Raw genomic sequence first — 18,512 nt, 5'->3', positions numbered from 1 at the left:
CAGTACTTTTGGGATTGGGAGTTGGAGAGTTAGGGATGAGGTGGGCTGGTGATCCTCCAACACCCTGATCTCACTAAAGCTCTTGTCGCAGAATGCAGTCAAATCCTCAGAGCAATGCTCCTCCAAAATCTAGTAGAAAGCCTTCCTCCATGGACAGTAGAGACAGTTACTCCAGCATAAGCATGATGAACTGAATGGGCAGGTGTCCCAATACTTTTGTCCGCTGTCACTGCATTTATTAATAATGAATAGCAAAAACCAGAGCAAGACTGAAAATTCATCTCTGCTCTAGATGTCCTGGTCTTTCTCCAGGTGTTCTCTGGCAAACTTTAGTCTGCGACAGCGGGAACTTTCTACTTCTACACCTCCCATTAAGATTGGACTTGTTTGGTCTCTTTCTGATGGTAATTGCTGTACTTCAGCAACAACTGTGGCGAGAGCTACCTGTAGACCCTGTGATGACATTTTAGGATTGTTGGAAGCTTCTTTAGGCATCTTGTGGTCTGCTCTTGGGCTGATCCTGCTAGGATGGCCTGACCTGTCCATGTTCACAGTTGTTTTAAAGGTCCTCACTTATAAATGATTGAGCGGACAGTGGAACGGCTGATTTCCGATTGTTCTGAGATTTTCTTTAAACCCAATCTTATCTGCATCTACAAGCTTCTTTCTGAGGGTCTCAGATAGCTCTTTGGATCTGGTCATGGTGATCTTCTCCACCACTCACTTCAACAATCAAGAGCAGACCAGACTAAACGTCTGAGGTTGAAATAAGACACTAAGACTCCTCCAGAATAATCCTCTCTAACCATGTTCTGATCATCTGCAGCTGATGTTCTGCACCTGAATAATTAATTACATTTTACACATTATTATTAAATAGTATTCATCATAGTATCATAGTATTGTTCAAATGAAGATCAAATGCCCAGATGTTTAAATATGTTAAAAATGACAAAGGCTTTCAAGGGGTGTCCTTATTTTTTCACGTTAGTAGTCAGAGTGTGTTCATCAAACCGCATAAATGCCTGTAATTTCTCACGCTGCTCACAGAACACTTAATGTACATTTCTGTGATTGGTCGACAGCGCTCATTTTCCAAAGAGTGCCAATTATAGCTGGAAGCACTTATTAGGCAGCAGGCGCGTTGCTAGGTGGAATGGATAAACTGTGGCAATTCATAATCCATCTGACGGCAGAAAGGATAGAAAAATTTTAATAACCATTCAAATATGATGAAACTCATCTGTCCAATTATTTTAAACGCTGCATTTCGTGGGAGGCCAGCGATTAAATACACAGGCAAGCCATTGCAGTCCTGCAGTTCCTGGGGTTCTTAATCACTACAGAAACTTCTGAAGCACAGAAGCTGATCTTATCCATGTAGTTTTCCTCCTACTGCAATATTTTATTTCTATTTCTATTTTATTTCAAATTCTCATATTTGCATTAATTAATGTATTCATTCATTCATTTTACTCTCTGTTTCCTTCTTATCAGGATCATCATATATCTGGAGCCTACACGGAATCACTGACCGCATGGCAGGAATACACCCTGGACAGAGCACTAGACCATTACAGGACCCTAAATTTCCTCAATAGAGCTCACAATGAGCCATTCAGGGTCAGGGAAATGTAGGGTTGTGTTGAGAAACCAATACATATTTGTTATCAGTAATCTCAGGTCTCATCAGGGAGAGGCGTCTAATGCAGGAAGTACACTCAGGCAGCAACAGTGGCTGTCACTCGGAATTACGTACAAGGAGGTGAAACTGAACCATAGATACAACAAAGAAACATTTACAGGAGAACAGCCGGGCAGATTTGAACACAACAGAGATCGGAACAGACATTTTAACAATCCCATTATGTATACAATATGGACAAAAGTATTGGGACACCTGCTCAATCATTGTTTCAAGATTATTGTTTTGTTGGAGTAACCGTCTCTCTTCTAGTATATTTTGGAGGGGTATTGCTGTGAGGATTTGATTGCATTTAGTGGCAGGAGCATTAGTGAGGTCAGGATGGTGTTGGACATCTCATTCCTAAAAGTATTGAATGGAGCACCAACCATCATTCCAGAGAACACACTGCTTCTTCCTCCACTGCTCCACAGCTCAGTGCTGGGGGGCTTTATACCCCTCTAGCCCACGGAGGACACTAGGCATGGTGGCGATAGGTTCATGTTTATCTGCACCAAAGAGTCCTATTCTATTGCAATACTTTTCTACAGGGACTAGACAATCTTGTGTCAGCAATGGGTGCAAGTAGCTGAATGCATTCACTAGAAGGGGTGTCCACAAACTTTTGGACGGTGGACGGTAGAGCAGATGGACGCTAGAGTTTCAGGGTGCTCCCGTGTCTGTGTTACCTTCTGGCTCTCTCTTTTTAATTAGGCTGTTATAGTCAGACCTGCCAGAGTCATCAAACACACTCTGCTACTGCTAAACATTCTCTGCCCTCCATAAAATCCTCTCAGAACTAACTCTCTCTTTTTACCTTCTCCGAGTAAAATGCCCACCCAGCCTGACCTGCTGGAAGATTGCCCGCTGAGGTCCACTCTACCTGCGTCAGACCAGCTGCCACCTACCAATCCGACCATCAGACCCCCCACCCACCACCACCCATAACAGACCAGCGGCTCACCCTCCTACCACTGCTACCTGTTTAATGACCATGTTAAAACCTAAATGGACTCTTAACTATCTGCCACTATTAATATCACCACTATTATTAACTATCTGCTGTATCTGGTTTGGTCATTTTTATCAATAATGTTTAAATAGTTCTGACCAGAGGAGGACGGGTCGGGTCCCCCTTGTGAGTCTTGGTTCCTCCTAAGGTTTCTTCCTCCAGCTCTGAGGGAGTTTTTCCTTGCCACTGTCGCCGTTGGGGCTCACTGGGGGTCTTTGATCCTTCATGTCTTACGTAATTTCTTTTTTGTCTCTGTCTTTCATTAATTACTAATGACTAATTATGTAAAGCTGCTTTGTGACGACAACAGTTGTAAAAAGATATACAAATAAATCTGACTTGACTTGACTTGACTTTTGTCTATATAGTGCATGTTATGATTGTGCAGCTTGGCACATTTGACCTAAACTATGTATTATCTATGATAATTCAACATTCTAGTTCTCCAATTCAATCAGTGGCTAAGCACAACAAAGAATTGGGACAGCCATAGTCCACTGTTACTGTCAATTCCACAATTGGGTGAAAAAGTGTCCCGACCCAGTCTAATAATTTCCAATCATACTTCTACCACTCCACTGACCTCTAGTTGCTGCTAACCATTAACCTTACTTTATCAAGGTCCAAGCTAGCTTGTCCTTGTGTGGGTCAGACTTGGAAGAAGATTCTGACATTCCTCTGGCCTGTCATTGCTCCAAGGCATTTCAACAGTGTTGATGGTGGTGGAACTACTTCTTTGGGGAGGAAAATGAACAATATTTAATACATACTGTATAGCGGAAACAATATTCTGGAGCTGAACTGTGGTTTCTACATAAAAGCCTTTAAAAAAAAAGGTTCTATATAGCACTAAAAAGGGTTCCACTACTGTTACACGTCATAAAACCAGTGGTTTTAAGCAACATTTTAGAATAGCTGTTATCAAGGAGGCCAGTTTTATGGAATACTGAATTATTAAACATGTTATAAAATGTAAACGTAAAATGTAGTCAAAATCAAAGACAGCCCTCGAAATTAGGGTTCTCCATTTAGATCGGGACAGCCGCAGGTATTATCAATCACACAATCACGTAAAAAAGCATTCTTACAATGTTACATTGTACGTCCAAATGTTTGTGGACACCCCTTCTAATTAATTCATTCAAGTAATATAAGTTGCACCCACCGCTGACAATGTGCAAATGCACACACACACACACACACACAGCTTGTCTGGTCCCTGTAGAGAAGTACTGCTAATAAAATAGGACTTACTGAAGTAGATACAAATCAACCTTCTGACACCATGTCAGGTGTAGGTTAGAGCAGTGTAAAGCCCCCCTTGTGAGCTGGAATGACAGTTGGTGCTCAATCCAACACTTTTGGGATGAGGTGGGGAGTTGGTGATGAGAATTATCCAACATCTTGGCCTCACTAAAGCTCTTGTCACTGAACTTAATCAAATCCTCACAGCAGTGCTCCAAAATCTAGTGGAACAACTTCCCTGGGCTGTAGAGACAGTTACTCCAACAAAAGCAGGATAACATTTTTGAAACCCCCTGATTTTGAAAGGAACACTGAAGGAGCAGGTGTCCCAATACTTTTGTCCAAACTTGTGTTTGTCTTATAACAGCATGTTTTTTTCACATCATGCTTGCATCCCACACTTGTCTCAAATGTTCAATATTGTGGGATTTATCTTGGCTGACCTTGTTTATGGTGCACATTTAGAAATTCCCACGTTTTATCTGCCTTCTCAAGCTTCCTCTGCCGCTGCTACCAGAAGTTAGGACTGCTCGCACTCTTAGTACACACATTCCAGAGTACAGGTCTTTGTTATTATGGTGATGTCAGGCATTGACACAAAAATGAGACCATCAGCCAAGTGGAAGTGTGAATTCTGACTGCTCCTGTCTTCCTTTCATTCGTTCAGGCAGTCACCTTGAAGGATTGCTGTAGGCCCTATTCCAGAAGCCGATCTCTACAGTGATATCTCTTCGTGTTATAACAGAAGGTTGCTTTGACCCACCTCTCTCTCTGACAGCGATCTTGTGCACCTCAGGAATGAGGAAACTGTAGACAAGCTCAGCCACAATCTCCTCTGATTGCGCAATGCTCCTCCTGTTTGGTCACACAAACACCCACATACACACATACACACACACACACACACACACGCACATGCACAAAGGTAGAGAAACAGAAAAGGGGAGGGGAGTCAGATTTCTGTCTTACCTAACATGTCATCTGTATCACATTCAGGGATCTTCTTTTTCTTTTGGAACTGGAGCTTGGAGTACCACTGTGTTTTTAATCACTATTTAACAGAAGAAAAATAATCTAGAATAATTTCAGACGGGTCTTTGATTTCGGCAGAGCTGTCTACGCGTCGGCCCTATCATTAGGAGACTACAGATTCAAGCCCTTGTAATGCTCCAGCCATCTGTGGCCAGGAGGTCTAGAGAACTGTCTAAAGGATGGTCCTTCCCATTCCCCTCATCACTCAGAAGCCTTCTGTTATCGGCTGTTAAGGCTTCACGTCTCAGAGGACCCTCTCAGCACTGGTAGCATCATGTGATGGGAGGGAAACCTAGCTAGGTGGTGGGAATTAGGCATGACTGGGTTGGGAAGAAATCTGTGAAAAAACAAAGAGGAGATCCCCAACTCTACCCGGGTTTAATAGCTTAATTATTGAGTAACTACCAGTTTAAGTGGGGGACTGTGGTGGCCAATGAAATGTCTAGCAATGTCCCTTACCATGCTGCCTTTATTGTTGGAGGCTTATTAACCCATAAAAGGCTCTTTTGACATGGCCACTTAGCCACTTCTTCGGCCACTCAGCCACTTCTTATTATAATCTTGATTATAATAAGATAAAAACTGGTACAGTGTTAACCGAGAATAAAGGACATTGTGTGGATGATGAGTCTCCCTGAACATCTAACATAATGCTGCAACTATTAGCATTAGCTCATATTTAAAAGCAGCCTTCCTCCCCTGCTCACGCCTCCAGCTCATCAGACATACTCTACCGGTCATGCTCCCATTTTATTCAGTAGTCCACTGTCAGTGTTGATCACCCAAGGTTTCTTTCTCCCTTTCAAAGTAAGGGAGTCTTTCCTGCTACTGTCACCTCTGGCTTGCTCCAAAGAGGCCCGGACCCGGATCTCTGTGAAGCTGCTTTGTGAAAAGCGTTGCTTAAATAAATGCCTCGAACTGAACTGAACTGAATTAAGCTGAGCTAGAAGGTGTTGTCATGTGAGCCGCCTCTCACACTCCTCAGTTTCCTCCATTTCCCAGGAGTCTTCTGAAGGTGTAGAAAACCATGATCTGTGTTTCTGTGTTTAGTGTCTTTTTCATTCATTATGAAGGCAAAGCTATTGCTGCAGACCAGCCGAGTGCTGCTTAAAATCCTCAGTATTTTTCATCTTTTAGTTGATTTACTGTATTTAACCTAAATGCTCTGGCAGTTTACTGCTTATCTTTATTCCATTTGAGGCCACTGGACTTTGTACCATTGCAGGTTATTCAGTGGCCTTGAAGAGCTTAAATGTCACTAAAAACTGGCAAAATTGGGGGTGTTCTAAACATTGATGGTGTAATTACTGTATATTTACACTGAAATGAGCAGAGGATCTTGATTAAGGTAAGCCACAGTGTTCTTAAGATAAGATAAGATAATCCTTTATGAGTTCCACAGTGGGGATGTGTAGTGTCATAGCAGCAAAGGGATAGCAAGACACTCAGATGCAAAACGTAGATAAATTACTAATATATACACAATATAAATAATCGAAATAAAAACAATATTATTTACAGATTATTTATTATTGTTATTTGCCTGCAGCTGTAACTCGCTGAAGGTAATACTGATATATAGCCATTTTACAACAACTAGCTTATACAGGGGTGCTGCCAGAAATGTTGAGCCCTATGAAAGATATTACACTGGACCCCACATCTCTAACAATTCTGCCAAAATACTCAATCAATCCATTTTTCTAGGGACCCTGTCAGTCCCCCTAAGCCCCCCTCATATAGCGCCCCTAAACTTACACAACTTAACCCCGTCCAGGTGAGTTAAAAGTGTTTAGTCTGTGTTGTTGACATTACCATGTATAGCTAGTGGTCAGTTTAGATTTCTATGAAATACTGCACTGCATTAAGTGGTCAAATTGACAGAGGTCAACCAGTTAAACTTAAATTTAATCTTCAGAGACAATCTGTGATTAATGTAAAGTAACGTTAACCCACTGCAGTTCATGTGTGCTCAACCGAGTCCTGAGGAAGTACAGTAGGTTTTGTTTATATTAGTGGCTCGAAGGGACAAAGTAGATTGCTGAATTAGTGAAAGAACGGGAGGTTCTAAAGAGCTCACTGAACTCCAGCGTGGTTCTGTATGTAATAGGAGACACCGCTGCACCAACAACAACAAGTCAGCTGGTGAAATTTCCTCCCTCCTAAATCTTCCTCCATCAGCTGTGAGTGGTGTTATTATTAAACAGTGGAAGCCACTGAGTGTCTGTCAGACCACGTTACACAGTTACAGAGCGGGGTCAGAGCCGAGTGCTGAGCTCAGAGCATAGTGCAGAAAAGTCTCCAACGCCCTGCTGACTCAATAACTGCAGAGCTCCAAACCTGCTGTTACAGATGCAGGGGGGGGGGGGGGAAGGGGGGGTTGCATGGAAGGACATAAAAAAACCTGGAGGCGTACTGTGTAGGTGTCCCAATACTTTTGCCCATAAAGTGTACTTGTACAAATGAGCAGTATATCCAAGGCTATTTCTAATGAAAGGCAAAGACGTCATGTGCCAGTAATTTTTCAAAAAGCATCTTATAAATCCTTGAGAATCATATATACTAATTGCAAAACTGCAGGATAGGGTGTAGTTTCTACGTCAAACCTGCTCTTGCTGTTGGGGTGAATAATACAAGTCTGCACGTCTCCAATTTGTCTCCATGGTTTCCTCTTTAAAAGATATGTGCCCTCTTATGAAGCTCTTATTAATAATTTAATTTAGTAGAGAAGGCTTGTGTCTAGCTCAGTAAGGCTGTTAATGGAAGCTTTTTAAAAAACGTGGCTCAGCAAGAGGTCGTAGGTGGTGTACTTGTTTTGTGTTTGGTCCAAAGTCAACTATTTAGATGTAGGGGTGCATCTGTCATTGATTAGTTGTCTTCAATTAGTGCCTTAATTAAAACTGTACTCTGTAACTGTACTAAACATCTTCATCTGTACTATCAGAATCTACTAGTAAACTCAGAATTAGTAGTTAATTGGCATCTTAAACTCCAGGCTTCTTATTTATGTATTAAGATTGAGACTTATGGCACTATGATTGTTTAGCGCTGCTCATTTACACTACGCAGTGTTACAGCATGAACTGCTTTTTGAAGTTTTTAAGGGATCATCTAAACAAGCATGATGCATTTTTTAAACAAACAAACAAAAAGCTCTGACTGCAATGAGCAAAGGTATGTTTGGAGAAACAAAAAGATGCAGAATTTCCTCTCTAACTGTGAAGCCCAGGGGTGGATCGATCATGCTGTGGGCTTGGGCTGCAGCCAGTGGAGTAGTTAACTGTTCACTGATCAAGAAATGAATAGATTCTACAGCAGGGAATTGATCCTTTCCCCATTGTAATCTGCAATGGACTACCTTAGGAAGCATCAGCTTTGCCATGGACCTCACATTCACATTTCCTGACCTAAACATAATCGAAAATCTGGAAGTAAATAAACCTCAAAAGACTGTCCAATTATCTCACAGAACTAGGAACCTTTTGCAAAGAAAAATGGCCATAATTTCCCCACAAGCCACAAAAAGGGTTTACAAGTAGTTGTCATGCAGGGATCCCAAACTTTACTTCAGGCCTTTTTCTTTCTTTTTAGTTGTTTTGAAAATGTCATATATGGCAATTTAAAGTTATATTGCTTAAATATTAAGAAATTTAATCCCTCAGCTATATTTTGATCAGGGGTACCCAAACCTTTGTCTTTTTTTATACCTAATTTAACATCTGGACATTTGTCTTCATTTAAACAATACTGAGAGATGGAGGTAATATACTAATAATAACTAATAATAATAACTAAACACAAAACAACTGAAGAAATGAAATAATAATAATGTGTCAAATGTAATAAATAGCAATGCAGTTCTTGTGAGAAATCACTACTTAACATGTAAAATTAAGAGTTAGGTGCAGCACCTTAGCTGCAGATAATTGGTTATGACGATTGGTTAGAGATGATTCAGGAGAAGCCTCTGTCGTTTAGCTTGTAGATGCAGGGATTAAAAAAAACTCAGAACAATTAGAAATCAGCCGTTTCACTGTCCGCTCAATCATTTACAAAAAACCCATATCAACTGGGAAGTACGGAGGTGGTAACATCATGGTTTGGGCCTGCTTTTCTGTAGTAGGGCCTGAAAAGCACTCCAACATAGAATCCACTAGGAATTCTTTACTGTATCAGAGGGCACTTGAGAAAAATGTGAGACCATCTGTCTAATAACTAAAGCTGAAACTTCCCACAGCTGAAAGATCTCTGCATGGAGGCGTGGGAAAACCTATGTCTCAGTTGATGTCAGGGACTGGTAGATCATCACTGGAAATGTCTAACTGAATAATTTCTGGCAAGAGAGGGAAATACCAGCTATTAGGGCATATGGTGTAGACGTTCCTTCAGCTGTTTGTGTTTAGTTATATTACCTCAATCTCTCAATATTGTTTAAATGAAGATCAAATGTCCAGATGTTCAAATATACTAGACAATGGTTTTCATGGGGTGTCCTAACCTTTTCACATGATTTCAGCCCCTCATCTTACAACAGGGCCAGAAGATGTGGGTCAAGCCCACATTGTAAATAATTTCATTTATTATTTAACTAATTTAATTAATTCAATTAAACTTACAATGCACACATTGTGCAGTTACGAGAGTGAGGAAATGAAGGCCCCTAAGGGTGTAAGGGGTAAACTGAAAGGCCCACGTACGTTTCCTCCATGGCGTAGGTAATATCGTTGAGTTCCTGGGCCCTGCGGTGGATCTCCTCTCTGGCCTGAGCCTCAGCTGTCTGCTCAATGGTGCCCAAGATCATATCCTCCAGGTACAGATCCACTGTGGCCTGGTGCACCTTCATCACCTGAGAGCACACAGCACAAGGCAAGACTATATACACACTCACAAACAGGGTTCAGAAAGCGCATACGCTGGTCACACTGACACACGCACACATACTTGGAACCCTAATGGTTTGTGAAGGTCCACTTTTGTAATGATGATAATTAGACCTAAGTGGACATAAGTGTCAATTTGTACAGATGACAGATTTCCACAGAGGGCAAAAAAGTAAGAGCCCTGAAAAAATCTAAACTCCATTAGACCTAGAAATGGCACTTAAAATAATCACTCAAAGCAGAAACAGAAGAACAAAGAAAAATAAGAATCACAGTAGCTCACACAGGCACAAAAGACCCATTAGACCACATGACATTTAGCTGGTGTTTTTGCACAAAGCAGGGAGAGTTCCTCCAGGGCAGCTTGGAGTTAATTCACTGAAAAATACATGGAAGCTTATGGTTCGACCTATAACCTGTTGACCAATATAGTAATATCGCAATACCTGTTATTGACGTCCCCTGCAATATATGGACATGACCTCGATTATTTGTGCCTGTTGTGTTTACTTGTGTGTTTGTTTACATAAGAATGAACGTCACCAGTATTTTAGCCAGTCATGCTTTTCTGTTCTTTCGTTTGCTCTCTGTAGGAGTTAGGGCTAGAGTCTGTGAGCAGACAGCGACATCTATTATGTGGGAAAAGAGTGCAGTATGAACATTGGCCAATGCATCAATAAAGCCACCTACATACACACAGAACGGACTGTCACAGGTGAAGACGTGTTAGTCAAGGCTTTAGTGGTTTTCCCAAAGACTGCATAATTCCAGCCAAAGAGTTTGAAAGACTAAGTCCATATGGCTTTCAGCCAGATGAGTGAGGAAAGTCCAGTAACGTGAACAAGCCGGAATGCTGAGTTTTCCAAGCTGGAAATAAAAAGACGCAGTTGGATACTGGCCTTACTGACAGTTGGCTATTGCAGATGCTTTTGTTGACAGTGTAAATTTAGCACAAATGGTGCACGCTCACAGATGGTGTAACTTGTTATATAACCAAAGGGAGACGCTTCCATTTACCAGCATACACTATGTGGACAAAAGTATTGGGACACTTACACATTACACCGACAGAAGCTCTTATGATGTCCCATTCTAAATATATAGGCATTAATATGGAGTTTTGCAGCTCTAACAGTAGGTCTGGTTTATCTGGAATTATCAATCAAAAGTTCATTGCTCTTTAATAGGGTGTAATTGCATTATTATGCTCTAGTAAGAATGAAAAAAGTCACCTTGTGTGTTAAAAGTGGTAGCAACATCAGGCTTCTGCACAAGGATGATAAGGCTGTGAATACCTACGGGGTGTGTGATGGGATTTATAGATTGAGAAAAGGTGGTGCAGTGCAGTGATATAGATGTGTAGATGTGTGGAAAATGGAGCGCAAAGCAGGTGTTAATGATTGGTAAAAAGGAGTGATGGCATTTGGGATGGAAGGAAGTGGCTGAATCTGCAGGTGTATGGAAGTGTACGGTCATACGGGGCTACCAGCATATCCAACGAGACACTCTCTGCACTGTACCACCTCTTCTCAATCTATGAATTCCGTCATACACCCCGCAGGTAAGCAGGTGAGTAGATGAAGAGAAGAACATTCACCTGTCTAAAGATTTCATCCTCCTCTCTCCGTCTCCTTTCCTCCACCTGTCTTCGCCCACTCTCCTCTGCTTCACGGAGACGGCGGTCTCTTTCAGCCAACAGCGTGAAGGCATGGATCCGCCGTTCGTCCTGCAGACGAACCAGCTCTTTAGCCAAAAAGTCCAGCATGTCCACTAGCACTGCTCCCGACAGGCCAGCCACATAGCCCTCGACCTGAGACACCTGAGAGAGAGAGATCGAGAAAGAGAGAGAACATCTCAAGAACTGAAAGTGTTCTATACAACATATGCATTTGCACATTCCCTCTTTATTAGAAATCCCTGCCTAGGAGTTTGTGTCATCTCCTAGTAAATTCTGTAAAAAAAAAAAAGAAATAATATAATAATAATAATAATAATAATAATAAATTGTCATGATTTTCCCTTCTGTGTGTGTTCATGTACTGTCCCATTACAAGCATACCATTGTGTGTGTATAGGCACATGACTCCAATCCAGTCTGTGACATGGAAGCAACATGGAACTCCAAAACACAGGAACTCGGGCAGCTTATATAATCGTTCATTATAAACTTTCCATTAACTGTGGTATTGATTTAAGGTCATATCCAGCAGTAGTTTCAGTTAAACGCTGGTAGTTACAGTGTTAAAACTATGGTACAATATGTGGGTTCTGCGAGCCATCACTGGTGATGTACACCAGCAGAGCTCATTGTGTTCTTTATCACAAGAACTCAATAAAACAAAATCAGTGTTCAGTGTCAAAATAACAGGGTGGTAAATAAGCTTGTTAAATGACATCTGAGCATTTTTCACACCAACCACAGTGACATATTTGTTATTTATACAAATGATTTAGGCTAATATTGTTATTTAATATATGCTGTTTGATTATACAGTATACAAAGTAGATGTATATATTGTAAACACAGAAATGTGTTCAATAAATTTAAATAAATTAAAAAAATAATAATAAATAAAAAACATATTGCGATATGTATATATATATATATAAAAAAATTATGAATAAATTATGAAATGATAAACAGTGTAAAGTAATTATCAGTTAAAAGTACTTTTATAAATATAAACACATCCAGTATTCACCATAAAGAATGCACGCTTGCTCCTCCCCTAATAGCATATAGAAAGATACTGTTTTAGGGCAAACAGAACTGGAACAGAAGTCAGTTATGGAAATCAGATAACGTATGTTCTATGTATCGACCCAGTCTCGTGCTTCAGCTACGGCTCACTGAGAGGGTATTTGCTTATGAATAGAGCGGCTGTTGAAACGGCCACAGCCTCCCTCACCCTGCTTTCGTGCAGCTCTCGCTGGCGCTGCAGGGCCAGTGTGACCTGTTTGTCCGCTCTGTGCAGCTCCCGCTCTTCCCGCTGCAGGGCGTGGGTGGTGCGCAGCTCCTGGATCAGCTCCATTCGCTTCTCCCTACCCTCCAGCATCTGTCCGGCAACACAGCACAGCAATCACTATCTCACACAGCGACCGAAACAAAATAAAAACTCACACCGGCTATCAGAGAGCAATCTCCCAGGGATGTAGGAGTGTTGAGGATGAAATGCACACACACACACACACTCACACAGACACACACACTGCAGAAAAGATCAGTTAGATTTCTCAGCTTATCACATCTTACTCTAGAGAGGTCAGTGAAGATTCGTCATTGAGGTGTTTGAGGTAATTAAGCTCGGTATAACTGTAACCTCTTAAGATATAGTACCCCAATATGCTCCATCGATGCCTTATTGCAACTTTCTGCACTAAGGCACTTTTTTGGGGTGTGTCCCAATTACATGCTAATTAGTAACACTAACTAGTTTGGAGTATGTGCAAACCAAGCCATGAGATGGATCGAAAGGGTGGACTCAGAGAATCCTTTTGGCTTTCTGAGGGTTATCTTGTGGTCTGCGTATGAAGCTAAACCCCCATTGGTCTGGTGAATGACGGAAGAAGAGAGGAGACGGGGTGGAGGTGAACTGAGAAGCTGGGTTATATAAGCGGCTTGGGGACAGAAGGAGGAGCTTGGACTTTATTGTCCCACAATGCAAAGCAAAATGGAAAAGATTATTTTTTTTTAATGACAGTGATGTAAGTGCAGCGGTGATGGTAGCATACCAACGCCTTATCACTTCCTGTCAGAACCAAAGGGATTACTACAACCTGCACTCTTGAGATTAGCATATAATATATTAGCATATACCTACTTACACATGTCTATACTAGTAATAGTGTGTGTATCATGCAATTAGGACACACACTCAGTTTACATGTGATTTTAAACCAGCCTATTGCAAGAATTGTTATTTTTTGCTTCTGGGCTCCCCCTACAGACATTAGGCTTAAGCCTTAAGGCCCTGGTTAAAACCAGTTAAACTCTAAAAAGGTTGATTTTACTAAACAAATTGATTTTAGTAACTTTTATTTTACAAACTGGCGTGTTTCTGAGAGGGTCTTGACCATTCTAAATTAAAAACATGTTTTTATCAGAAACAGAGCTCACTAAAGAAACACTGGTAATTACACATACATACATTATACATTCCCTATTTTACAAGGAAATAAATAGCATTCATGAGTAATACAAGTCATAAGGAAGATTAGTTTGATCTATTACAGCATCTAGAAATATTTATTTCAAAAACATTTAATGCATTTTTATACCCTGTTCAAAACTACAGTAGTTTAAGCTTCTGATGGATGGGTATTAAGCCAATTTTGAGTTGTCCATTTGGCCATAAACTGGCATACTGTTCGTTTTCACGGCAGGAAAAAAACATACATACAAAGCATACGTTTTTATTATGTTTTCAGAATTGCCTTGTGACTTGATAACAGCACTACATAATTCTGATTATATTGAATTAATCATTCCTTTCATGTTTCTGCTTTTCACAATGATCTCATTATTTCACATAATAGTTATTTGGTAGTTCTCGAGCTGTTTGTGAATAAGTTACAGAAAATAATCAAAGTTGACAGTCATGTGAAAAAAATGGGACACCAAATGAAAACCTTTTCTTACATACACAATATGGAAAAAAGTATTGGGACACCTGTTCATTAATTGTTTCTTCCAAAGGAAGAGTTTATCCTGCTTTTGATGCAGTAACTGGACTTTCTAATGTTCAGGAAAAAAGGCTTTCCCACAGGCTAGCCTGGAGCCAGTTAGAAATGGTGCCCATAGGTTCATGTTTATCTGCTCCAGAGGGTCCTATTGTATTGGCTATACTGCTCTACAGGGTCTAGACAAGCTGTGTGTGGGCATTTGCACATCTATGTCAGCAATAAGTATAACTTAATGTAGCTAAATGCATTTATTAGAAGGGGTGTCCACAAACTTTTGGCTTATCCATACATATTTCTTTTGCCAGCCTTCTGTCTGTATAAGAATCAGAATCATTTACAGTACTTGTGTGTTTTTACTGGCATATTGTTATATATGTATATATAATACCTTTCATGTATGTGCAACCCCCCTGCCCCGTACCCTTGTGCTCATGTACTTCATGTGGACTATAGGAGGGATTCTGCTGCAGTAAACTTTCATACCTGGTATGAGTGAACGCTAACATGCGTACCTGATTCTGGATGGATCTGCCCCGGAGAAGCTTCTGCAGGTAGATAACAGCAAGATCCCTCTCCTCGTCTGCCTGCAATGCATACATTCACAAACTTGCACAGTAACATTCCTGCACAGATACATGCTCTCAATACACCATCATTTACATATTAAATAAAGCAAACATCTGCTACCAACAAATGGTCAGTACTGCTTCATGACATATGAACATCTACTATGAGCAAATGGCATAACACTGCTGTGTGCAACTGCTGTACGTTGGATTACAGTGTGATGAGTGCTACTGATTGCAACTGCCTAAAAATACCAGTGGCTTGTTTTGACGTGCACATGTCTGTGGCCCCACTAAGAAGCAGTACAGCAGTGTGGGTATTTGTTTACAGCAAAATCTGAAGGGTGGGTACCTCAGGAGGCACGTCAACCACAGGCGTTTGGGGGCGAGGGACCGGTTTTTCCATTTTATAGAGGAAGCGCAAAGGCTTCTTTTCTTCTACTCGGCCCTTCTCGTCTTTCAGAGCCTGCAACAGAAGCATGGAATCATATCACTGTCCATTCAGTTGCTATTCAATTCCATTGAAAAGTCAGGAGCCTTCTGTAAAGGAGCACTGCGATGCTAACTGCTATCTTACACCCCACCAACAGTCTATTTTTACATCTCACAGTCTATTTTTACATCTAATTTAGTCATGTACTAAATTAAGAGACTTAGTACATGACTTTTGTGCGTGCTTTTCCTGTCATTATGGTAGCAAAGACACACCAACACCCCCTAATTCATCCTACAGATCGCTAAAATAGGGTCCTGGTGTTTAACATTACTATGCTACCATGATATTAGAACAAGGAGTGAACCTTTGGCATAATCTTACTCTGCCCCCTTTCAAAAGCCACAACCTTGAATATAATTTTAATTGGACAGGGGTCATGTGACCCTCCATCTTGTATAAAATTATCAGTTTATTTCAGTTCGGTTTTCATTTATCTTCTTTTTCATCTATCTTTTTTTCCTTGTGTCCTGTGGAGGAGCTAAGCCATGAGGAAGTGATGCAAAAAACGATATACAAATGCACAGTTAAATTAATGACATTCACTCCAAGGCTCAAAAGGGTATTGTACTTTCTTCAGGGTTGCACCGGATAATAGAGTTATGAAGCTCAGTGTGAGCCAAATTGAATTGCCTATGCAACCTCCTTAAAGGCCTGTCTGTAGTGCTGATATGATCTGAGCTCCCTGTGAGTGAGATCACGCTCTTTACCACGCTACCACAAAAGGGTTCTTCAGGGGTTCAGTGGTTATAAATAGAAGCATAGAAGCATTTTAGACAGGAACTATCTAACTATCTATGTCTAAAAGGTGCTTTGTCTGGTTAAAGGGTTCTTTGGATTGGTGGAGAACCTTTTTTGAGCTGCAACATCCTGACCTTACTAATGCTCTTGTCGCTGAATGCAACCAAAACCTCACAACAATGGTCCAAAAGCTAGCAAAATCTAAACCTTCCCTGGACAGTAGAGACAGTTACTCCAAGAAAAGCAGGTTAAATTCTTGATTTAAGAAAAACACACAATGAAAGATCAGGTGTCCCAATGCTTTAGTCCATATAGTGTAGCAGCAAATGTCAAAGAACCCTTTTTTCAGTACTATATACAACACATTTAGCTTAGAGTGTTTATTAGAAGTAGCTGAAAGTCCTTTTTAATGTCATATTAATTTGGCATATGTGTAAAACAGAAATTAACTGGGCTTTCAATGGAAATCAGTAGAAATGTAAACATAAACAATGTGAATTTTAATGTGAATATAAACGTAAATGAATCTGAACTGTAAATTAGAACATGAGTGGCTCTGTGGAAACCCTACTGTTCTTTCTCCATGTATCCCCCTCTTTAGAAAGCCTCATTAAAAAGAATGAGAGCTGTGTGTGTCTTACCTGATGAGTCCTCATCAGCTCCATCTCCCTGCGCTCTGAGCGCTTGATGAAGCCCTTGCTCTCTCTGGGTTTAGGTGCTTTGATTCTTGGCTCCAGGACTGATGCTGGGAGACCGGCCTCCAGCTCCAGCAAACCTTATAATTACACACACATATATATATATTGTGCAATGATAAAAAATGTATTATATATTTGCAATGATATAAATGTATTAAAGGACTGAATACCTAACCTAAATAAGCTAAAAAAGAAAATACATATGAAGAAACATTAATTAATTATGATAACAATGTAATTGACTCTAATATTACTAAATAAAAGTAATGAAGTAGTAGTAATAATAGTAGTAGTAGTAATGAAATGAATGCCTATAAATTCCAATATTTAAAACTAATAATCACGTATTGAGATGAAAAGAACTGCAGTACGACATTTATCCTTAGCGTTGTCAAAATCCTTGTCAAAAAACTAGTACCTTTTGCTTCAGCGTTATTTAGAATAATCAAAGCTGCATTATGAGTTGTTGTTTATAAAATCTAAAATATTATTATAAAAAATAATTCCAAACTTTCAAACGATAGTGTATTTGTCTAAATTCTGACAGAACCTTAATAATCACATTCTGCACAGGTTTCAATGTCCAGTTTAATAAACCCTGACAATAACCCCTGCATTTGAAGAGAAGATGCTTTTGAACAGTTTGTCCATTGCCCGTTTGATTATGTGTGATTTCAAGTAGAGGTGGGCAATACGCATACACACCCCTCCCTCACTTTTTTTTCTTCTGACCTACACTGTCCTCATAAATGACCTCTCTGGAATGCAATTAACAGAAATCCATTATAGTGAGAAATAATGTTCATCCCTGTATATGCTGTATTCAACATTAGGCTGCATAAATAAGACACTGTTACTATTAAGTCAGTTTGTGCTAATCTAGTTTTCTTCCTGGTCACAGTCCATTTAAGTTTGGTAGCAACAGCTGACCACTGAGAAACAAATGCCCTTTTAGTGTCTTCTAAAGGTCTCTCATTTATTATATTTTGTGGAAACCAAACCACTGTCAATTAAAAAATTAAGTTAAGGGAGAGGGTCTTACATTCTACACACAAATTGGCTTTTAATAAATCAATTACAATACTGTGGGTTTTACAGAGCTTTTATTTACAGTGACCGGCCACTTCATTAAAACCACCTCCCTGTTTCTACACTCATGTGTAAATCTACACATGATTCCAGACTGTATCCATCTGTTTCTCTGCATACTCTGTTATTAGCGTCCTTTTACCCTGTTCTTTAATGGTCAGGACCCCACAGGACTGACCACCACAGAGCAGGTAATATTTGGGTGGTGGGTCATTCTCAGCACTGCAATGACACTGACATGGTGGTGGCGAGTATGTTAGTTAGTGCTTAGTTAGTGCTGTTGGCTGGATATTTCTGGTGGTTGGTGGACTGTTCTCTGTTCAAACACTCCAGCAGCACTGCTGTGTCTGATCCACTAATACCAGCGCAACACACACTACTAACACACA

The 18,512-nt window shown here is 40.4% G+C and overlaps 1 protein-coding gene across 3 annotated transcripts in view; it reads right to left on the bottom strand.

The window, feature by feature from the left end:
• Positions 1 to 18,512, bottom strand: part of cfap91 (cilia and flagella associated protein 91) — a 36,847-nt gene that overhangs the window by 2,606 nt on the left and 15,729 nt on the right. For all 3 annotated transcript variants that reach the window (XM_072685013.1, XM_072685012.1, XM_072685014.1), the window contains exons 10-16: positions 16,978 to 17,111; positions 15,455 to 15,568; positions 15,049 to 15,120; positions 12,763 to 12,909; positions 11,451 to 11,672; positions 9,671 to 9,819; positions 4,705 to 4,796 (exon numbers count right to left, since the gene is read on the bottom strand). In XM_072685013.1, the coding sequence (XP_072541114.1) occupies positions 4,705 to 4,796; positions 9,671 to 9,819; positions 11,451 to 11,672; positions 12,763 to 12,909; positions 15,049 to 15,120; positions 15,455 to 15,568; positions 16,978 to 17,111 (930 nt within the window). The remainder of the gene's footprint in view (positions 1 to 4,704; positions 4,797 to 9,670; positions 9,820 to 11,450; positions 11,673 to 12,762; positions 12,910 to 15,048; positions 15,121 to 15,454; positions 15,569 to 16,977; positions 17,112 to 18,512) is intronic.

This window comes from Salminus brasiliensis, chromosome 8 (assembly GCF_030463535.1).
Source record: "Salminus brasiliensis chromosome 8, fSalBra1.hap2, whole genome shotgun sequence".
Classification (NCBI taxonomy): Eukaryota; Metazoa; Chordata; class Actinopteri; order Characiformes; family Bryconidae; genus Salminus; species Salminus brasiliensis.
The sequence above is the reverse complement of the archived record's forward strand: the minus strand, read 5'-3'. Positions and strand labels throughout refer to the sequence as shown.